The sequence below is a fragment of the Lissotriton vulgaris genome, chromosome 7, assembly GCF_964263255.1.
Source record: "Lissotriton vulgaris chromosome 7, aLisVul1.2, whole genome shotgun sequence".
NCBI lineage: Eukaryota > Metazoa > Chordata > Amphibia > Caudata > Salamandridae > Lissotriton > Lissotriton vulgaris.
This window is the reverse complement of record NC_141695.1, coordinates 469,012,591-469,032,675: the sequence shown is the minus strand read 5'-3', so window position 1 is coordinate 469,032,675 and position 20,085 is coordinate 469,012,591. Positions and strand designations below refer to the sequence as shown.

Sequence of the window (20,085 nt, the reverse complement as noted above, 5' to 3'; positions counted from 1 at the left end):
AATCTCATTTGGATTTGTGGCTACAACATTATATGTCATCAAAGTGGTTGATGAAAATCTGTCCCTTTTTCTGTGTCAGGACAGGGTTTGTCAAAAGTAGTAAACTAGTTCTGGGTCACGAAGGATGGTAAAAGTCCCTGCTGCTGCAAAATCCTAGCAATAGCTGTGGCCTGAGAGATCTTTACTTTTCAATATTTACATTTAGTATTTCAAAGTTTTTGTTCTATTTATCAATTTTTTAAGTGCTCCTTTGATTTCTTTGTTTCGCAGGCTGTAGATAAGGGGATTCAAAGTTGGGGTGATCACAGCATAGAATACAGGAAAAAGTTTCTCCTGATATAGCGATGTACTGGTGGCAGGGCGCACGTACATAAAGAAGGAGGTCCCATAGAAAAGGCTAACCATGATGAGATGAGATGTGCAGGTGGAGAAGGCTTTACGTTGGCCAGCTTTAGTACGTATTTTGAGTATGGCTGAGATTATTTGGATGTAGGAGATCAGAGTGAGCAGGAACGATCCAAGTCCGTACAGACTTCCAACTACATACAGTACCATTTTATTGGTGTATGTATCAGCACAAGCCAAGTTCAACAGTGGTGGAATGTCACAGAAGAACTGCTTGACCTCATTTGAGGAGCAGAATGGCAGCCGGAAGGTGAGTACTGTGTGCACCATAGAATTGAGTAAGCCAGTCAGCCATGAGCTGATGACCAGTGAATAACACATTAATCTGCTCATAATAATGGGGTACTCTAAGGGGTTGCAAATGGCAACAAATCGATCATATGCCATGACCGCAAGCAAACTGCACTCAACACTTCCAAGTCCAATAAAGAAGAACATCTGTGTGGCACAACCAGCATAATGAATGGCATTCTGCTTAGCCAGGAAGTTCTCTAACATTTTGGGGATGGTTACAGATGAGTAGCAGATTTCAAGAAGGGATAGGTGACAGAGGAAGAAGTACATGGGTATATGGAGGCGTGGGTCAGTCCAGGTGATAGTCATAATGAGAACATTACCTGCCAACATGGAAAGGTACAGTGACAGGAACAAGATGAACAAAGAGATATTAACTTCTGGTAGGCTGGAGAAGGCAAGCAGAATGAACTTTTCCAGAGTGGTTTCGTTTTTCATGCCTTGATCAGAAAGATCATGTGGTACCTGTGAGGAAACAAAAAGGGTGAATGATAAACATGACATAAGGCTTTCAGTGATTTATAGTGTTTTTGCAGTATCCTACGGCGTACACTCTGATATTTCCTGCCTTCCTCTGCTGCTACTTCTTACTGCCACCCTATGTTCCTGCCTGTCAACACTTTATGGTACATGCCTCCCTCTGTAGTGTCTTTCAGGACACGTTCTAGGGTTTGTATATTTCGTGTTTCCACCAGCCACTCCTAGAGGGCTGGCTCCCGCACTCAACCAATACCCATCCATCACAGGCGTCACCAGTCAGGTGACCCTGCTAGTAAAAGGGACCAGGCTCATGTGCCCTGGGCCACTTGCTAGTGTCATACTACTGTGTCTGTGTCCATCCTTTTAAATTATGTGGTCCTACAGCCCACTACTTTACAATGGGATAGGACCACATGGAGAAGCATGTCCTACTGACAGGACAAGAGCCAAGTCCTACAGACAGGACAAGAGCCAAGTCCTACAGACAAGACGCAACCGGAGAGATCTCGGTGAAGAGAGCCTAGCAGCGAGAGACCTGGTCAGGAGGCAGAGAAGAAATAGTCATTAGAACAGGACGTGTCCAGGGACTCGATCCCCCAGTGCTCGGCCTTTTCATATTAATCATTTTAAGGTCGAGGCTAGAGCAGCGCATGCGCTGCACTAGGGAAACAACCTCTTGCCATCCGTTCAGCTTTCCTAAAAGCTTGTGCATGTGGGGCTCACATGCCATTGGCCTTTGTGTCTGGCTTTAGTACGCAATTGGCATGTGGAAGTCCCAGCTTCTTTTAAAAGGTTCCCTCCCAGAGCGTTTTGCTCTCGGGAGCCAGCGGAGGCGTGCAGGGCTATATGGTTTTAATTAGCCGCAGCGCTTGTTCTTTATGCCATTTCCTCGCAACGCGTGGGTTCACAGCGCTGCTTCTAGAGTCAGTTTTGTTTTGTGTCTGACTCAGCGTGTGCCAAACCCTTCCCTCTGGGCTTTATACTGTTTCACCATCTCACACAAATAGAAGCGCCTAAGCTATGCGCCGCAGACTGCACATGATGCAGCAAATCTAATTAAACATTTTTACAAAGCTCCTGCAAGCTCCTCTTGGCTCTGTAACTGTGGGCATTACAGACTAGATCATGGAGCCTTTAATATGGTTTTAAATCGAAAGAGAAGGGTGGCCTACAAATCAAACATGTTACCTGCAGTCTTGCTTTTTGCAAATAGGCCTTTTTGCCTACTGAGGTGACGCATTACAGTAATACACCTTTTGTGTGCCATGCTGTCTTATTTCTAAAGTTCAGACGATTCAATATATGCTGTCTCAGTACGTCAAAGAATGCAAGACATCCCGCTGTGCTCATTGCGCGCAGTTCACCAAAGATTTTTGTCTGGAGAAAATGCTCAATACGTACTTTTTTAGAGAAGTCTGTGCACCCATTTTTTAAGAAAATTGCATGCCTTTACATGATTAATTCAGTATGCAAAGTTACACAATACAGGTTTATTCGTTTAAATTACTCTTTCAAAGAATGTACACCTCCACACAATTCAGATTGTCGTTGCACAGTACTAGTTTTTCATACAGCGCTTGCCTGTAGGTGAGTCCGTTTGCAGAGTTACAAATACATAATTCATTCATTGCACTCTTTCAAAGAACGTATGCCTCTGGGGGGTGTGCAGTTTGCTAAGCTAAGTAATAAAGGTTTATTCAGTGGCGGCTCACAGAGGGAGTGCTGCCGGGCAGTGTGGCGAGGGAGGGACAGGGTGGGGGGTAGTGGACTCGGATATGAGACGGAATGAAGTAAACTAAGTCAATAAATAAATACACCCCTTGGCCGACACCTACCCAGCCGGACATCGGACATTGTTTTCTTTGCCTCCCCGTTTTGTTTCCTACCTGCATCCCTTACACCTGTTTAACATTCCCCCTCTACCTGTCACTCCCCACAAGACGTTTGTCTTGGTTATGCTACGCGCTTTTAACTCACATTTCTGTGTAATTCTCATGTTTTCCTCCTATGTCTATACGTGGCTCCTGTAACTGATCTAATTTTGTTACCTGTAACTTGCTGATCCTCATGTAAAGCGCTCTGATACCTCCGGGTCTAGCCAGCGCTATATAAAACTTTTCAAATAAATAAAGAAACTATTTACCTTACGCTTGCTGCATCGCCAACTTGGCAATGCAGTGCGCGCAAGGTAAATAGTTGTATTTATTTATTTACTTAGTTTACTCTGTTCCGTTGAATGTCCGCGTCCACTACCCCTCACCCTGCCCCTCCCCCACCCAGCCTCATCGCCCCACAGCACTCCCTCTGCGAGCCACCACTGGGTTTATTCATTCACTACTCCATTCATTCGCCACCGCTCTTGTACAAAGGTTCCGTAAATTGCCTTTTTATCAGGTCAGCATTGGATTTGACAGCCAGCACGGGGAAAGCTGGCAAAAATGTACTGCTTGGCTAAAAACTTATATGGTCCCAAAGGCTAGACCTATTGGCTATGCCAATGCTTGTTATTAGGAGACGGGGGCACACGACCTCCCTCCCAGGGCCAATTTCAGCCCCGTAGACCACATCCCATGGGGTCCGGCATTTAAAAATAATAATAATAATAGAGCAGTGGAACGTTGTGTCCCCTCTCCATGGGCCATTTTTGGCCCCAGGGACTCCATCCCTTGGGGCACGGCCTATTTGCAATAGTGAAGGGAGGCTGCACTGCCCCTCTCCCCGGGCCAATTTTGGCCCCGGGAACTCCATCCCGAGGGCCTGGGCATTTGTTCTGGGTGCCCCTAGGCACCCAGTCTGTATTGTGGCCACAGTGGGAGCCTGGAGGCTCTAGTGGTCCCTGCCGGCTCCCCAACCCCCACCTCCTGCAAGAGCTGGCATTGCTTTCAGACACTGGGAGCTGCTAAACATGCAGCTCCCTATGTCTGAAAGCTATTTTTCTGTTTCCCTGATCGCTTGACAGCCCCTGGGGGTTGGTGGTCCCTGGGGCATGGGGGTCTGCAAGTCCCTCAATTTATTTGATATTTGCCTCGGGAGGGGGCAGTCCCTGGGGCTGTGGGGGAGGCTGTACTGACCCCCATTAATTTTAGCAATAGCCCCGGGAGGTGGAAATCTCAGGAGCATGGGCATCACTAACACCCCTCATTTCTTTTTAATTTGTCCCAGGGAGGTGGAGGTCCCCGGGGCACATGGAGGGGAGCCCCATGAGCCCCCCTCCCATATTATTTAATTTATGCCCCCAGGACCTGGCCCACCTGGAGGCTTAACAATAGAGAAGTGTAGGAACACATGCTTCGTTCTATTTAATATTTTGGCAGGATTTCTTTTTTTACCTGGTGGGGTCCCTCTACCCCACACCCCCAAAACCTCAAAACGCCTAGGGGTCAGGGTATTCCTGCCCTACCCCCTTCTCTTTTGTTTACATTTTTTGTGGGACTTGGCTCAAGCCGAGTCCCAAGATGCCTCCCAACACTTCCGGGTTTGAAGTGTTTACAGCCAATCAGATCTTCATGAGATTGGGAGAAGTCACAGAGCCTTCGCGTCCCGATATATACAAATGGGAATTTCGAGTAATATCTATAAAACTACTGAATGGATGTACATTAAAACACATAAAGGCACTTTCCTAGACCAATATCTACCTTTTTGCCAAATTTGGTGTAATTCCCTTGAGCAGCTCGGGCTGTAGTTGTGCCTAAAGTTCCTATGCGAATTAACATATGGGAAACAGCATTTTGGGTCCATCCCCTTTTTCTTGGCCCCGCTTGACAGATGACCACAAAACTTTTAAGGCAGCAGCAGAAGTGAACGTCATACTAGTTTTGAGAATTTTGTGAGTCATCATCAAATGATGCCAAAGTTATTGTCAAATTAAAAACGCTCTTCCTATGGAAACTTTCCATAGGGAAAGGTTTTTGTTGACTTGCCTATATCTTTGGAACCGTTTGATGAATTTTCACAAAATTTCCCAAAAAAAGAGCACTGGTGATTCTTGTTGTGCATGTAAAGTTTTGGGGCGAAATGTCAAGCGGGTGCGAGAAGAAGGGGGAATCAAAAAAGCATTTTCCCATGTTCATTTCAATAGGGATTTTAAGCACGATTGCAGCCCGAACCACTGGATGCAATTCACCAATTTTGGCAGAAAGGTAGTTCTTGGTCAAGAAAGAACCGTTTTTGTTATTTGGTGTAATTCCTTTCAGTAGTTTTCGAGATATTAACTGAAATCCAAATTTGTATATCTAGGGACGTGGAGCCTACTCGGATCCTTCTTGAATTTGCGAACTCACTCACCATCAGCAATGCCATGATTGGCTGGCTGCAAACTGAGAGGAAAGTTGCGGCCACCATTTTGCTCATCGGGACTCGGTTCCTAGGGGAAACATAAAGTTAAAAAGTGATAGAAAGGGTTAGTATAGAGGTACTCTAACCCATTGGGACTAATGGAGGGATCAGTGGGGGATCCCTCTTGGGCAAGAAATTGTCCAAAAGCTTCTTTTTTTTCACGTGAGGATCCACAGATCCTCCCCAGATCTTCTGGGTTTAGGTGCATTTGGGTGGATCTGCAGCTCCAGACCCCAATTATAAAAGAACACACACACACACACGGATCCACACACATACTCACACACTCACTCACACCCATACAAACCCACGTAACTGGTCACATCCCAATCATAGACCTTCAAAACCACTCACACACCCAGTCATAGACTCAAACACCTTTCACATACCCCCACACAGACCCACACAACCACTCACACACCTACTCACACACCCACTGACCCATACAGCCTCTAACACACCCACTCACATATCCTCAAAACCACTCAGACACCCACACAGCCTCTCACACACCTACAAACACACACACACACACAAAACCCACTGCTACTCCCATATCCACTCACAGACCCACTTTAGCTAGTTAAACATCAACCACACACATACCCACTTACACACCCACACAACCACTCATAGACCCACTCACTCACCCCCTCTTACACTCAGGTTGTAGGGGTGTTATAATTAGGAAATAGCATTAGAAACACAGAAATTCACCGAAAAACAACAAAGGTTACTAGGATGTTAAAGTTAGGATTTTTTTTAAACATGATAAATTCACTGTAAAAGTCAAAGGTTACAGGGACATTATAGTTAGGTTCAGAATGTACACCCAAAACCATAGAAATGCAGCAGTTATAGTTATCTCAAGTAACCATAACTTGTGCCCTATGGTAACTATAACTCATGCCTTTGCAATGTACTGCTAATTACCCCACATATTACATCACTCGTGACATCTTCTATGACATCATTGATAATATCACTGCAACATTTGCAGTGTATTTATTGATGAGTAAACTGCATGGCAGGGCATCAGTTATAGTTACCTTAGGGCATGAGTTATAGCTACTTGAGATAACTACACTCAAATTATACTCTATGCCACTCTACTCTACGGCTCTACTCCATTCAATACTACAATAATCTGCTCCATTCTATTCCACTTTACTCTACAACATCCCACCATACGACACTCCAATCTCCAATCTACTCTAAGACACTCTACTCAATGACACTGCACTCCAAGACACCCCACTCCACTCTACAATACTCCACTCTCCTACAAAACAACCCACTCTATGCCACTCCACTCTAAGACACTGTACGATACACCACTCTATGACAAGCCACTCCACTCCACTCTACTGTACGACACACCCCTCCTCTCTATTCTATGACACACTGCTCAACTCTGACATTCCACTGTACAACACTCTATTCTACTCCATGCACTTCCACTCTAAGCCACTCTACTCCACTATATGACATTGTATGACATGCGACTCCACTCCACTGTATGAGACCCAATTCCACTCTATAAAGCTCCACTCCACTCCACGCCACTCCACTCTACAACATGTAACTCCACTTTGCGACACACCACTTCGTTGTGCCACATGCCACTCCAGTCTACGTCATACCACACTACAACACTCCACTCCAATCTTTGACATGCCACTTCACTCTACGACACGTCACTCCACTGTATCACATGTCGCTCCAGTCTATGCAACTCCACTCTATGTCCCTCCACTATAAGACACTCTACAACACACCACTTTATGACTTGCCATCTCACTCTAAGACACAACACTCCATTCCATGCCACTCTGACTCTCCACTACACTCTTCCACTTGCCACTACACTCCACAACACTCCACTCAACTCTACACCATTCCACTCTACAAGACTTGATTCCACTCTATGTCACTCCACTACTCGACTCTACAGCACTCTATGCCACTCTAAGATACTGTTTTCCACTCCATGTGACTATGACGCAACTCCCCCTATGCCACTCCTCCACTTTCCTCCAGTCTACTCTATGACGCACTGCTCCACTCCACTCCACAATATACTACTCCACTGCACAGCACTGCACTCTACATCACTCTATGCCACTCCCTCTACAACACTTTACTCCACTCTACGCCACTCCACACTACTCCAAACTATAAGACTCTACTCAACTCTTTGCCACTTTAAACTACTCTCCTCTAACTCACTCCACAACACTCCACTGCAATACACTGTACCCAGCCCTCCACTCGACTCCACTCTACAACACTCTACTCCACTCTATGCCACTGTATTTGACGACACTCCACTCAACGCAACTCCACTCTGACACACCACTCCACGACTCACCACTCTCCTCTACGACACTCCACTCTACGACATGCCACTCCACTCTACACCCATCCACTCTAAGAAACTGTATGACGCACAACTCTATGAGATGCCATTCCACTCCACTCCACTCTACTGTATGACATGAAAATTAAAGTTAAACTGGGATCCAGCAGGCCCCTTAGCAAAACACAGACTCCCCTGCGATCAGCGACTACTGGTTACTTAAATAAAAGCAAAACAAAAGGGAGTAAGGAAACGCACAAAGTTTTTAAAACACTAAAAGGGATTAGCACTCTACCAAGATGGCGCCCATATGAGATGAGCCAGGCAACTCCAAAGCGCCACCCGGGAGCCTACAAGGAAACAAAATGCAATGGGTGGCACCAACCTTGTTACAGGTAGCACACGCGCAGGAGGGTTTGCTAAATAGCCCGCCATGAGAGAGACATGTCCGAACGCATGCCTAAGCACTGAGCTTTACAGGGCGTGATGAGAGCAAACGGGTGGGAATAATTAAAGTTAAACTGGGGTCCAGCAACCTCCTTTGCTAAACACAGGTTGTCCCGCACTTAGCGACTACTGGTAAATTTATGAAAAAGCAAAACAAAGGGGAGTATAGAAACACATAAAAGGATTAAAACACTATAAAGGACTAGCCCTCTACCAAGATGACACCTGTATGAGGAGCAAGGCAACTCACAAAGCGCCACCTGGGAGCCTAGAATGAAACAAAACGTAATGGGCAGCATCAACCTTGTCATAGGTAGTGCAGACGTGCAGTAGGGTATGCTAAATAGCACGTCATGAGAGAGTGGTGTGTCCGGAGGCGTGCCTAAGCAACGCGCTTTGCAGCGCGCGATGAGAGCAAACAGGTGTTGAAAATGAAAGTCAAACTGGGGCCAGCTGCCCCTTTCGCTAAATACAGGATCATATGTGATCCTCGACAACTGGTAAATTAAAGAAAAAGCAAAACATAGGGGAGTCAGGAAACACATAAAATGATTAAAACACTAAAAGGGACTAGCCCTCTACCAAGATGGCGCCCATATGAGAGGAGCCAGGCAACTCCGAGCCTGCACCTTGGTGTCCACAAGGAAACAAAAGGCAATGGGCACCACCCACCTTGCCACAGGTCCTTATGGCAACAATCCATCCCGAACTGTCAGGATAGGTCCTCCCTGAACTGGAACAGAAGCAAACCACAACTGGTTTCGCTCTTGTTATGGGCTCTGAAGCTGGGTACAGCTTGGTTCCAGTAGCACAGTGAGCATACCCAGCACACTTAGGGTGTCAAATGCAAAAGAAGGTGATAAATGGAATGCTTGGATTAATCTCTGCCTCTGGCAATTGTTCGGACCGCATCCCAATCCATCGATTTTCACCCATCATGCTACCTCAGTTTGGACCCAGCAATATGCAAATCATTCCTGACCGTGCTCCAATGGGAAAAGTCGAGCCCAAACTGTCTTCCCTGAACCAGAACACAAGCAACCCAGGACCAGTTTTTCCTTTGTGAACATAGCTTGTTTTTCTCCTAACTTCTTGCCTTTTTTCCTCCAATTTTTGATGACTCCGTATTTGCTGGCCTTTTCCCTGCACACTTGACCACTGCTAACCAGTGCTAAAGTGCTTGTACTCTATCCATTAAACATGGTTAAATAGGCTAACTCTCAATTGGCATTTTTCAATTATTTGTAAGCCACTAGTAAAGTGGTACTATATGTACTCACAGCCTGTAAATTAAATGCTACTACTGGGCCTGCTGTTGTCAACAATAACAAGGGAACCCGCAAGGTAATTAAGGACCTTGGGTATCAATTTTTAAGCATAAACAAGCTTTTTAAAGACAGCTTTACACTCGTTTTACACATTGGAGTAATGTGCAAAGCTGTCTAACAAGAGTCGACGATGTTTCGATCCTTTAAACACAATAATAGGATCATCTTCAGGACATTAATGAGTACATGCCTGACATCATTAAGAAATTGCCTGTGGAGGAGGAAAAGGGGGTAGAGAGAAAGCAAAATTAGATTTGAGAAGCCCAGTGGTGAAATCTGGAAACCAAGCCAACAAACCTAATGTAACGAGTACTGCTAAACAGTTGTGTTGGAGAGAATAGTGGTTTAGAACCAAGACATGCTGTACCCAAAGTGGGTTTGTGAATGGGTTCTATTGGTGGCACGACAAACCTAACGTGGCCGGTTATACACACACCATGCAAAGTGGCACTAGGACGAGCTAGACCAACAACATGTGACTACTTATCATATGTACATGGATGACTATGTGCTAGAAATTGCCAAAGCCTCTCATTTGTTTAACAGAATAGACAGTTTACATTAAAGCAGTATCAATACTGTTGAGAGGTCCAATACCAACCCATTCAGAAAAGCACCAAGTTATTAGTAAAAAACTGAACCTAGTGGTACAATGGAACCAACCCCAGCAGGTGATGGAACCAACTTGTTTCAGAAGTCCAATTTCAAATAATTCAGAAAAGCGCTGAGTTATTAATACAAACTGAACCTTGTGGTACAGTCAAACCAGTCTCCGAAGGCGATGGAACCAACTTGTGTCATAATGACCCTGTGTTAATCACAATGCGCAAGCCACTCTGTTGTATAACAGATTAGACTTTTTACAGTAAACCACTAATCATACATCCGGGTGGTCAAAATCTGACACTTTCAGAATTGCGCCGTGGTGTAAATAGAAAAGAGACCGTGTGGTACACTGAAACACACCTCCATAAGTGAGGAATCCAATTTATGTCATCCATTGTAGTGGGGGGAAAACCAATAGGGATATTGGGATGCTGTGGAACTGTTGTGAAGAGAGAAAGTCAGGGGTTTAGGACTTGTGAAGTGGCACGAATGAAAGCATGCGTGATGGGTGCGAGTGCGCGCTCACCTTATGGATGTATAATTCCAGCAAAATTGAATGGATCGGAGCCCGTAGCTGCGTACTGTGACAATGCACTGTGTGGGAGAAGGAAATGAACAACTCAACGATTCGTATAAATAAAGGCGAGCTAAGCAAGTTATAACCAAGTTACAAGCGTCTCCGCTTGACAAATAACAAAAGTGAAGTAACCCATTAGTTAAATCTTACTGATTGAACGCAGGGTCCTCGCTAGGAAAGGACGAGTGGCTGAATCTGAGCGGGACATTTGTGAACTTAAAGTATATACGCTAGTGTGCGTGTGATGATTAACACAACGCCATCTTAGCAGAGTGGAATTAGAAAGGAAATAAATACTGGGTAAAGCGGCTGCATACTGGCATGGTTTGCTTATTGTAAACATGGGATTCAATAAAATGAGAATAACAATTGTGCACTTTTGCAAAGTGTGAGCTAGATTGTTAGTAGACTAGAATTTCAGTACAAGGGACAAAAAAGAAGCAAATAGAAATATGAAGCAAATAAAAATAATGACACAAGTTTACATGGGGAAAATAAGGGGAACATAAATTACATTAAAATATAGACCATAGAGCAAGGATGATTTGAAGTAGTCCCTTGGACATTGTGTTCCATGATGCCTGGCAACACTCAGTATTGCCAACTGTGTCCTTAAAGCAAGTTAGCCCAATTCTCATTGTGGTTGAGCCCAGTTTTGATGCTGTCGGTGCGGATAATCATCCTCAGTTCTTCTTTGTTGAGGATTTTTGCGAGGTCGCCGCCACATGGTGATTGTTTTATCACTTTGGCAATTGTCTATTTGATCTCATTCTCATTTTGACCAGCTTCAGAGAAATGTTCAACAAGAGGGGCATTAGCAGTTTTACATCGGACTCTGCTCCTGTGTTGTCCAATCCGGAGTGCTACTTTCTGTTGTCTGTCCGATATATATCTTCGGGCAGGGGCATTCAATCAGATAAATAACATTACACATGTTGCAATTTGAAAAAGAGTTCATTTTGATAGACACATTATTAAATGTGAACTCTTTGCCCTCCATGGTTGTATCACAAACAGTGCAGTTTTGACATTTTCCATGACCAATTAATGTTTCCATACCCCAAAGTGCATCTATGGTAGTGGCAGGTCTGCTGGTAGGTAAAGATGCCCATACCAAGTGGTCCTTAAGGATGCTGCTTTTGTGGAATGCAAAAAGCGGCCGCTCTATCGTGAGATTGCCAGCATTAACGACAGGTCAATGTTTCAGAATGGATTTGCGGATATCATTTGAAACAAGTGAAAAAGTTGTGACACAGACTATGCGATTTGTGTTAGTTTTTTCTTTGGGGGACAATAGGACCTCTCTTGGGCAGTACCAAGCTCATTTCTGTGCATTGCGCACCAATCGTTTGGGATAGCCCTTACCCTGAGCTTGCCAGAAAGGGCAGTAGCCACACGGAAATAATCTTCCTTTGAAAAACACTTGTGCCTGATGCGCAAAAATTGCTAATATGGTAGAGAATCCCTGAGTGCCCGGGGTGGTTACTCTCATACCTCAGTAAAGTGTTGCGTTCAGTTGTTCTCCTATATAGTCTGGTCAGCAATTGGCCGTTACAGTGCTAGATGGTCAGATCAAGGAATGGGCTATGTGTACGGTTATGTGTAATGCTGAAGCTGAGACCTGAGCAATTATTGTTGAGCCAATGAAAAATATTGCAAGAGTGTTTCCTAGTTGTGTTGCCATAGGAGAAAAATGTTATCTATGTAACGTCGCCACATAGTTATGCCACTGAAGAATGGGTTGGTGGGTGAGAGAATGGTGGACATTTCTAAGTGGTCCATGAACAGTATCGCAAAGTTGGGGGCAAAAACAGCCCCATTATTGTACCCTTCACTTGCTGGTAATATTCATAATCAAACTGGAAAAAATTCTTAGTAAGACATAATTCCAGAAGTTGGATAATGAATAATGTAGGAACAGGATGTGGGCGTGGCCGTGTGTCAAGGATCCCATGGATTACATTAAGTGCTTGTACCTGTGGAATATTGGTATAGAGGGATTCCACATCCATAGTGCATAAAATATTATTAGCATGGGTCAAAAGGGTAATGTTCCACCAAATTTATCATCGCCATGCTATCCCTGACATAGTAGTGTGCTATAGGTACAAAATTCTTAATGAAGTGTCCACAGGAGTCTTGTGCACAGGGACAGTGTAGAAATAAACAGTGTAAAGGTAATTGCAACAACACTTAGAACAACAATTCCACGTTGATTCCTTGGGTTCTTTAATATGTTAGATCAGGGGTCCCCAAACCGGTCCTGGAGGGCCGGATCCATGCCATATTTTTGGGATATCCCCATTGAGATACATGTAGTTTTTTGAAAAATCTGGCATGGATCCGGCCCTCCAGGACCGGTTTGGGGACCCCTGTGTTAGATCACAACAAACAACCAGCCAACACGTGTTTCGTCAGAGAACCAGTGTACTCCGACTCTTCAGGCCTGGAAATGATACAAAAGAACTCAATTACCATAAACAACATGATAATGTCAGCTATACAAATTACTCAGCATCACCCAATACTCGTGGAAACCACAATCACTAATCAAGCCCAATACTTAGGTGTAGTACAAGCCCAAACATAGGACCTGCAGAAAACAAGAGTTTGGGTAATGAGCACAAATTGGAACAAAAGTAATGAAATACTCTGTGCCGAGGTGCAATCTAGAAAGATTCTTATATAAAACTGGCAGTGCTAGTGAAAACACAATGCTCTCAACACACACCCCAGTTCACCCAGATCAGAGTGAAATGCACACGACGCCCAATCATGCAAGTGCTACCTTTTAAAGTCACAACGTATTGAAAAAACCCGAATGGACTGGGGGTAATGATCTCAATGGGAGAAGAGGAGTATATTACCTCAAGGTGAAGACGATGAAAATGAAGAATCTAAATAACATACATGAAAAAGAGGGAGAGGGTCGGGAGAAAAAGAAAAATAACCACTCTAAGTCAAAGAAGAATCTAAATGCAATGGGTAGTCAACAGCGGTCAAAATTGGAAATGGTTCCAAGATTGAACCGCATCCGAAGACTATTCAGCTTTATATGAGTCCTTCTCTTGCAAGACTATACCACCGCCTTTATCGGCAGATTTTATTACAAGAGATTCATTGTCTTTGAGTGTGTCAATCGCCTTCTTTTTCTAAAAGCAAGATATTGTAAGGAATGAACTGTTTTCTAGATTCAAGGATCGATAGATCATTCAGAATACGTTTTTCAAAGGCGACAACTTCACCAGGAATCATATTGGTGGTAGGCGAATAGGAGGATGGTGGCCTGAATGGAGTGTTAAAGACAATGTCTGGTGAAAGGTTCAGTAAAAAATATGCATGGAGACGCAATCATCTAAAGAGCCTCAATAGTTCTGTGTGTAATTTGAGGAAATTGGGATGAATGGTTGGAACAAAGGAAAGGCCCTTACTTAACAGAGATTGTTCTGCGTCCGTGAGAGTGTGTTGGGATAAATTAAAGATAGGCATTTGTTCTGGGATGTTGTGGCTGGGAGCTACCACTGATTGAATTTCTGTTGTGTTTGCCGCTCGCCCGGGGTGATTGTACCATCTCCGCGCTTGATTGACGCGCCCTCGCTTGGGTGGTTCTGACTGGCCCCGCCCTAAAAAAGTATTTAGGCCGGGGTTGCGGTTAGAGGTGCTGGGACCTTCCCCTGAGTGTCTGAGTTATCAGATGAATCTACAGAGGTGTCTGAGAATCCCACAGAGTGTTCCGTCTGTTAAAACGGCCCCAGGGTCTACTGATCTGAGGGTTGCAGTAAGTTCGGTTTGTGTAGAAGACCTTTTGTAAATACGGGTATGTGCGTTCTGCACTGTAGGCTTTAATGTCTTTTCTGACCGTAAGTGTCTTCTTACTTTGCTCTATTCTCTGGAACTCATCCACTGTTTTTTTAACTTGCTCCAGCAGTTTTTACTGTCGGGAACAGGGCTAGACTCCTTAAGCAGGTAGTGCCTATATAGCTAAAGATGTTTATATATTTAGGGTAGTCTGTGCAGATACAAGGGATATTTCGTACTTGTAGACCAACAGGGATAGTGTCTGCTTTTAAATACTCTGTGAGCATGCGAATCATGAGTTGGAGACGTACTTCCTTCATTTTACATTTCTTTAGTTGGTCGTCTAGTAATATATTGGTGTTGGCCACTGTGTCAGCTGGGTCAGAAAAAGGGAGGAGCCCTCACAAATCTTCTTGATATAGTTGTCAGAGTACAAGGGTGCGTGATATGACATAGCAGTTTGTGCAAAGGAAGCAGTTGAGGAGAAGGGGAAATTACAGTTTAAGAGAGTGAGACCAGAAGTACCCACTTTTGAAGGAGAAAAAGGAGATAGGTATCCTACCCTTGCAATCCGGCGATTACGCTGTACATTGTCAACAATAACAAGGGAACCCGCAAGGTAATTAAGGACCTTGGGTATCAATTTTTAAGCATAAACAGTGGTCCTTAAATGATCAGATATCACAATAAATATTGACCAGAATCAGAGCTATATTGTACTTGTCCAGCCGGACAGTAATTTTCATAATATCAACAATGGGACAACCGTAATTGAGAGCATCAATCTAGTGGGACATAGTTTGTATCCTCTGTAGAACATGACAGATACAAAACATACACAAAGACATTCCAGGCAAGTCAATTATAGCTTTTCAAGTAACAAATTATAGCAAGCTTTTTAAAGACAGTCAAGGCACTCGTTTTACACATTGGAGTAATGTGCAAAGCTGTCTAACAAGAGTCGACGACGTTTCGATCCTTTAAACACGATAATAGGATCATCTTCAGGACATTAATGAGTATATGCCTGACATGATTAAGAAATTGCCTGTGGAGGAGGAAAGGGGGTAGAGAGAAAGCAAAATTAGATTTGGGAAGCCCAGTGGTGAAATCTGAAAACCAAGCCAAGAAACCTAATGTAACGAGTACTGCTAAACAGTTGTGTTGGTGAGAATAGTGGTTTAGAACCAAGACATGCTGTACCCAAAGTGGGTTTGTGAACGGGTTCTATTGGTGGCGCGGAAAACCTAACGTGGCCGGTTATACATACACCATGCAAAGTGGCACTAGGACGAGCCAGACCAACAACATGTGACTACTTATCATATGTACATGGATGACTATGTGCTAGAAATTGCCAAAGCCTCTCATTTGTTTAACAGAATAGACAGTTTACATTAAACCAGCATCAATACTGTTGAGAGGTCCTGTTAGAACTCGGGGTCTCTAGTTGGCAGGGGTAGGTACCACTGTCGAAATAGGGACCCTTGCTTCTAGTCAGCATAAGAAGGATACACACTTTAGATAACCCCTGCTCACTCCCTTGGTAGCTTGGCACAAGCAGGCAGGCTTATCAAAGGCAATGTGCTAAGTATTTGTACCAACACTCACAGTAACACATTGAAAACACCACAAATGGACTCAACAACAGTTTAGAAAAATAGAAGTATTTAATCTAAACTAAACAAGACCAAAACAACAAAAATCCAACATACACAGTTCAAGATAAGGGTTTTAAAGAGTTCTTAGTGGTTGCGTCAAGATAATCCACTGTTGCGTTAGAATAGTTCACAGTTGCGTCACGTTAAGCCAACAGTACATTTAGATGCAACAAAGTTCCAAAACAGAAACTGGTGCAGTGGAAAACAAGCGATGCGTCACTCCTGAGACCCTGGGGAGGTGATGCGACAGCCCCGCTGGACGCAGCGGGCGTGTTGCGACGAATCTGGTCTCGCAGCAATGGTACTTTTCCCACACCGGAACGATGCATTCCGCAAACGAAGAATGCATTGGTTCTTGCAGCGGCAACAGGCGCTGCAACTATCTCGATCTTCGCAGTGGCGGGAATTTCCTCGCACTGACAGGGATGCAGTCTGCAAGCAAGCGGTGCGGCGATCTCACCCAGCGATGACAGGCTCGGCGACTATACTCGCAGCAATGGTACTTTTCCTGCACCGGAGCGATGCATTGCGCAAGCAAAGGATGCGTCGGTTCTTGCAGCGGCAACAGGCGCTGCGAGGATCTCGATCTTCGCGGTGGTGGGAATTTCCTCACACTGACGGGGATGCGCTCCGCAAGTGAGCGATGCGTGAAAATTTGCAAATAGTCTTAGTTTCTTGTTCTCCAGCTTTCCAAACAGCAGGCCACAACTTCCAGATGCCCCTCAGTCGGATTCAGCACTCAGGAAGGGTAGGACTCTCTCAGAAGAGTTCAGGGAAAGCTGGGGGTGAAGTCCTTTTGTTCCTGGGACTTCTTAACAGGAGGCCAGCTCACAACAGGCCCTTGGAGATCTCTTCAAGCAAGGGAACAAAGCAACAACAAAGTCCTTCCCCTCTCCTTGGCAGCAAAGCAGCTGCAGGTCAGTCCAGCAAAGCAACAGCAGGACAATCTTCCTTCTTCATTCTTTCAGCTTTCTCCTTGGCAGAGGTTCCTTTTTGATTCCAGGATAATCTAATTTTTTGTATTCAGGGGTCCTGTACTTATACCCCTAAAAGTCTTTGTTCCCTTTGTGCAGGAGGGCTCTGAGCCCGGTCTGAACCAGTTCTGGGGGTTCCTTGAGCACTTTTTTTTCCTGGCCTCTCCTTTCCTTTCAAAGTGAGGGGCAGGGTCGTCAGCCCAGACCACAGCAAAAGCTTCCCTTTCAATTGCACTCCACCTCTGCTCCCTGGGGAGTAGCCTCCTACTAATGAAAGCTACAGGTTAGTCCCAGCCCTCATCGTTGATCTGTAAGAGTACTGCTCCCACACCATGCTCTGAAGCGTCTGTCTGCACTATAAACTCACTGGAGAAATCAGGTGCCTTGAGCACCGGTGCGTTACACATGGCAGTTTTCAGGGCATCAAAAGCAGTTTGGCAGGCTTCGGTCCAATTCACTCTCCTGGGCTGCTTCTTGGAAGTCAGCTCTGTCAAGGAGGCAACGATGGTACCATATCCCTTGAAAAGCCGCCGGTAATACCCGGTAAGACCTAAAAAGGCTCTCACCTCTGTCTGGGTCTTGGGGGGCTCCCAAGCCAGAATGATATCAATCTTTGTCTGTAGGGGCGCCACCTGACCACTCCCCACCTGGTGTCCCAAATACACGACAGAACCATGCCCTATCTGGCACTTGCTGGCCTTTATAGTGAGGCCTGCCCTCTGCAGAGCCTTCAACACTTCACAGAGGTGTTGCAAGTGTTCCTCCCACGTGGAGCTGAACACAGCAATGTCATCCAGGTATGCGGCGCTGAATTCCTCCAACCCGGTCAGTACCTTGTTAACCAGTCTCTGGAATGTGGCAGGGGCGTTCTTCAACCCAAAAGGCATGACTCGGAACTGGAAGTGCCCCTCTGGCATTGAGAACACAGACATCTCTTTGGCCCCCTCTGTTAAGGCAATCTGCCAGTACCCAGAAGTTAAATCAAACGTACTGAGCAGCTCCCAACCGATCCACAAGCTCATCAGCTCTGGGGATGGGGTGTGCGTCAGCCTTCGTGACCGCATTGAGCTCACGGTAGTCCACACAAAGCCGGAGTTCTGGAGTGGCTCCGGGCGCAGCAGCTTTTGGCACTAAGACCACTGGGCTAGCCCAGGGGCTGCTGGAGGGCTCAATCACCCCTAGCGCCAACACCCTGGAAACCTCTTCCTTGATGCTGGCCCTGACCTTGTCAGCTACCCTGTAAAATTTCTGTTTCACAGGTAAACTATCTCCAGTGTCCACATCATGGACGCACCAATTGGTAACACCTGGGGTCAGGGAGAACAGGGAGGCAAACTGACCCAACACTTGACGACAGTCCCTCTGCTGCTCTGGGGTCAGGGTGGACGAGAGGACTACACCATCCACTGACCCGTCCTGCTCATTGGCTGCCAGGAGGTCAGGAAGAGGGTCACTTCAGACCTCTCAAAGTGGGGTTTGAGGCGGCTCACATGCAAGACTCTCAGGGGCTGCCTGGGAGTCTTCAAGTTAACCAGGTAGGTTACTTTGCTCTTGCGCTCCACCACCTCATATGGCCCAGTCCACTTGTCATGGAGCGCGCAAGGCTCCATTGGCGCCATCACCCACACTTTCTGCCCAGGTTGAAATTTGACCAGAGTGGTATTCTGGTCGTACCATCTTTTTATTTCTTCCTGGCTAGCTTCTAAGTTCTCCTGGGCGAGTTTCCTGAAGCGTTGTGTCTGGTTGCGGAAGGCCAGCACATTGGTGAAGACATCCTGGGGAGTTTTCCCATTGGATTTCTCCCATCCCATCTTCACCAGTGTGTGAGGTCCTCTAACAGGGTGGCCATACAGGAGTTCAAAGGGACTGAACTCTAAGGACTTCTGAGGCACCTCCCTGTAGGCAAACAACAGGCGTGGTAGAAAGACGTCCCACTTCCATCTCATGGGCTCCGCTAGGCCCATAATCATACCTTTCAGGGTGCGGTTGAACCTTTCAACCAACCCATTTCCTTGAGGGTGGTAAGGAGTGGTGAACTTATAAGTTACCCCACACTCATCCCACAGAGACTTCATGTACCTAGAGATGAAGTTGGTACCCCGGTCAGAGACCACCTCTCTAGGGAACCCTACACGGGAAAAGATCACCATCAATGCATGGCCCACCACGTGGGCTGTGATTGTCCTGAGAGGGACAGCTTCCGGGTACCGGGTGGCATGGTCCACCAATACCAGGATGAACCTGTTGCCTAAGGCTGGCTGTCTTGTGGTCCAGGGGCCCCATGATGTCGATTCCCACCCGCTCGAAAGGGTTGCTCACAACAGGAAAGGGTTGGAGGGGTGCCTTGCATTTCCCTCCGCTCTTGCCATTGGCCTGGCATGTTTGGCAAGATCTACAAAAGGGACCAATGTGCTTCTTCATCTGAGGCCAGTAGAAGTGGGTGACAAGCCTTTGGAAGGTTTTGTCTTGCCCCAGATGTCTTGCGAGAGGCACGTCATGAGCCAGACCCAATAGGAAGTTCCTGAAGCGCTCTGGTACTACCAGCACACGGGCTGCACCAGGCTCAGTGAACTTAGGCTCACTATACAACAACTCATCTTCCCAGTAAATGAGATGATCCTTGGACTTTCCACCTGCTGCCTGGTCTGCAGCCTGTTGCTGCACACCAATGAGTGAAAGGCACTCATTCTGTGCCTTGCAGAATTCCTCCCTGGAGGGGCCACCTTCTTGCTGCCAATGGGTCAGCTCAGGTAGGTCCTCCAGTTCGTCCACCTGTTCCCCTGTAGGTTCCAGGGCATCCCCCTCAGGTTCTGCTCCT

The 20,085-nt window shown here is 45.8% G+C and overlaps 1 protein-coding gene across 1 annotated transcript; it reads right to left on the bottom strand.

The window, feature by feature from the left end:
• Window positions 1-201: 201 nt before the first annotated feature.
• On the bottom strand, window positions 202-1,137 carry LOC147701888 (olfactory receptor 5V1-like). Its single transcript, XM_086929386.1, has one exon. The coding sequence runs from the start codon at window positions 1,135-1,137 to the stop codon at window positions 202-204; it is 936 nt and encodes a 311-aa protein (XP_086785512.1).
• Between the last annotated feature and the right edge of the window lie 18,948 nt (window positions 1,138-20,085).

Bases quoted from the DNA above. Each gene is read 5' to 3' on its own strand.
- LOC147701888 (XM_086929386.1), bottom strand. From the start codon at position 1,137: ATGAAAAACGAAACCACTCTGGAAAAGTTCATTCTGCTTGCCTTCTCC.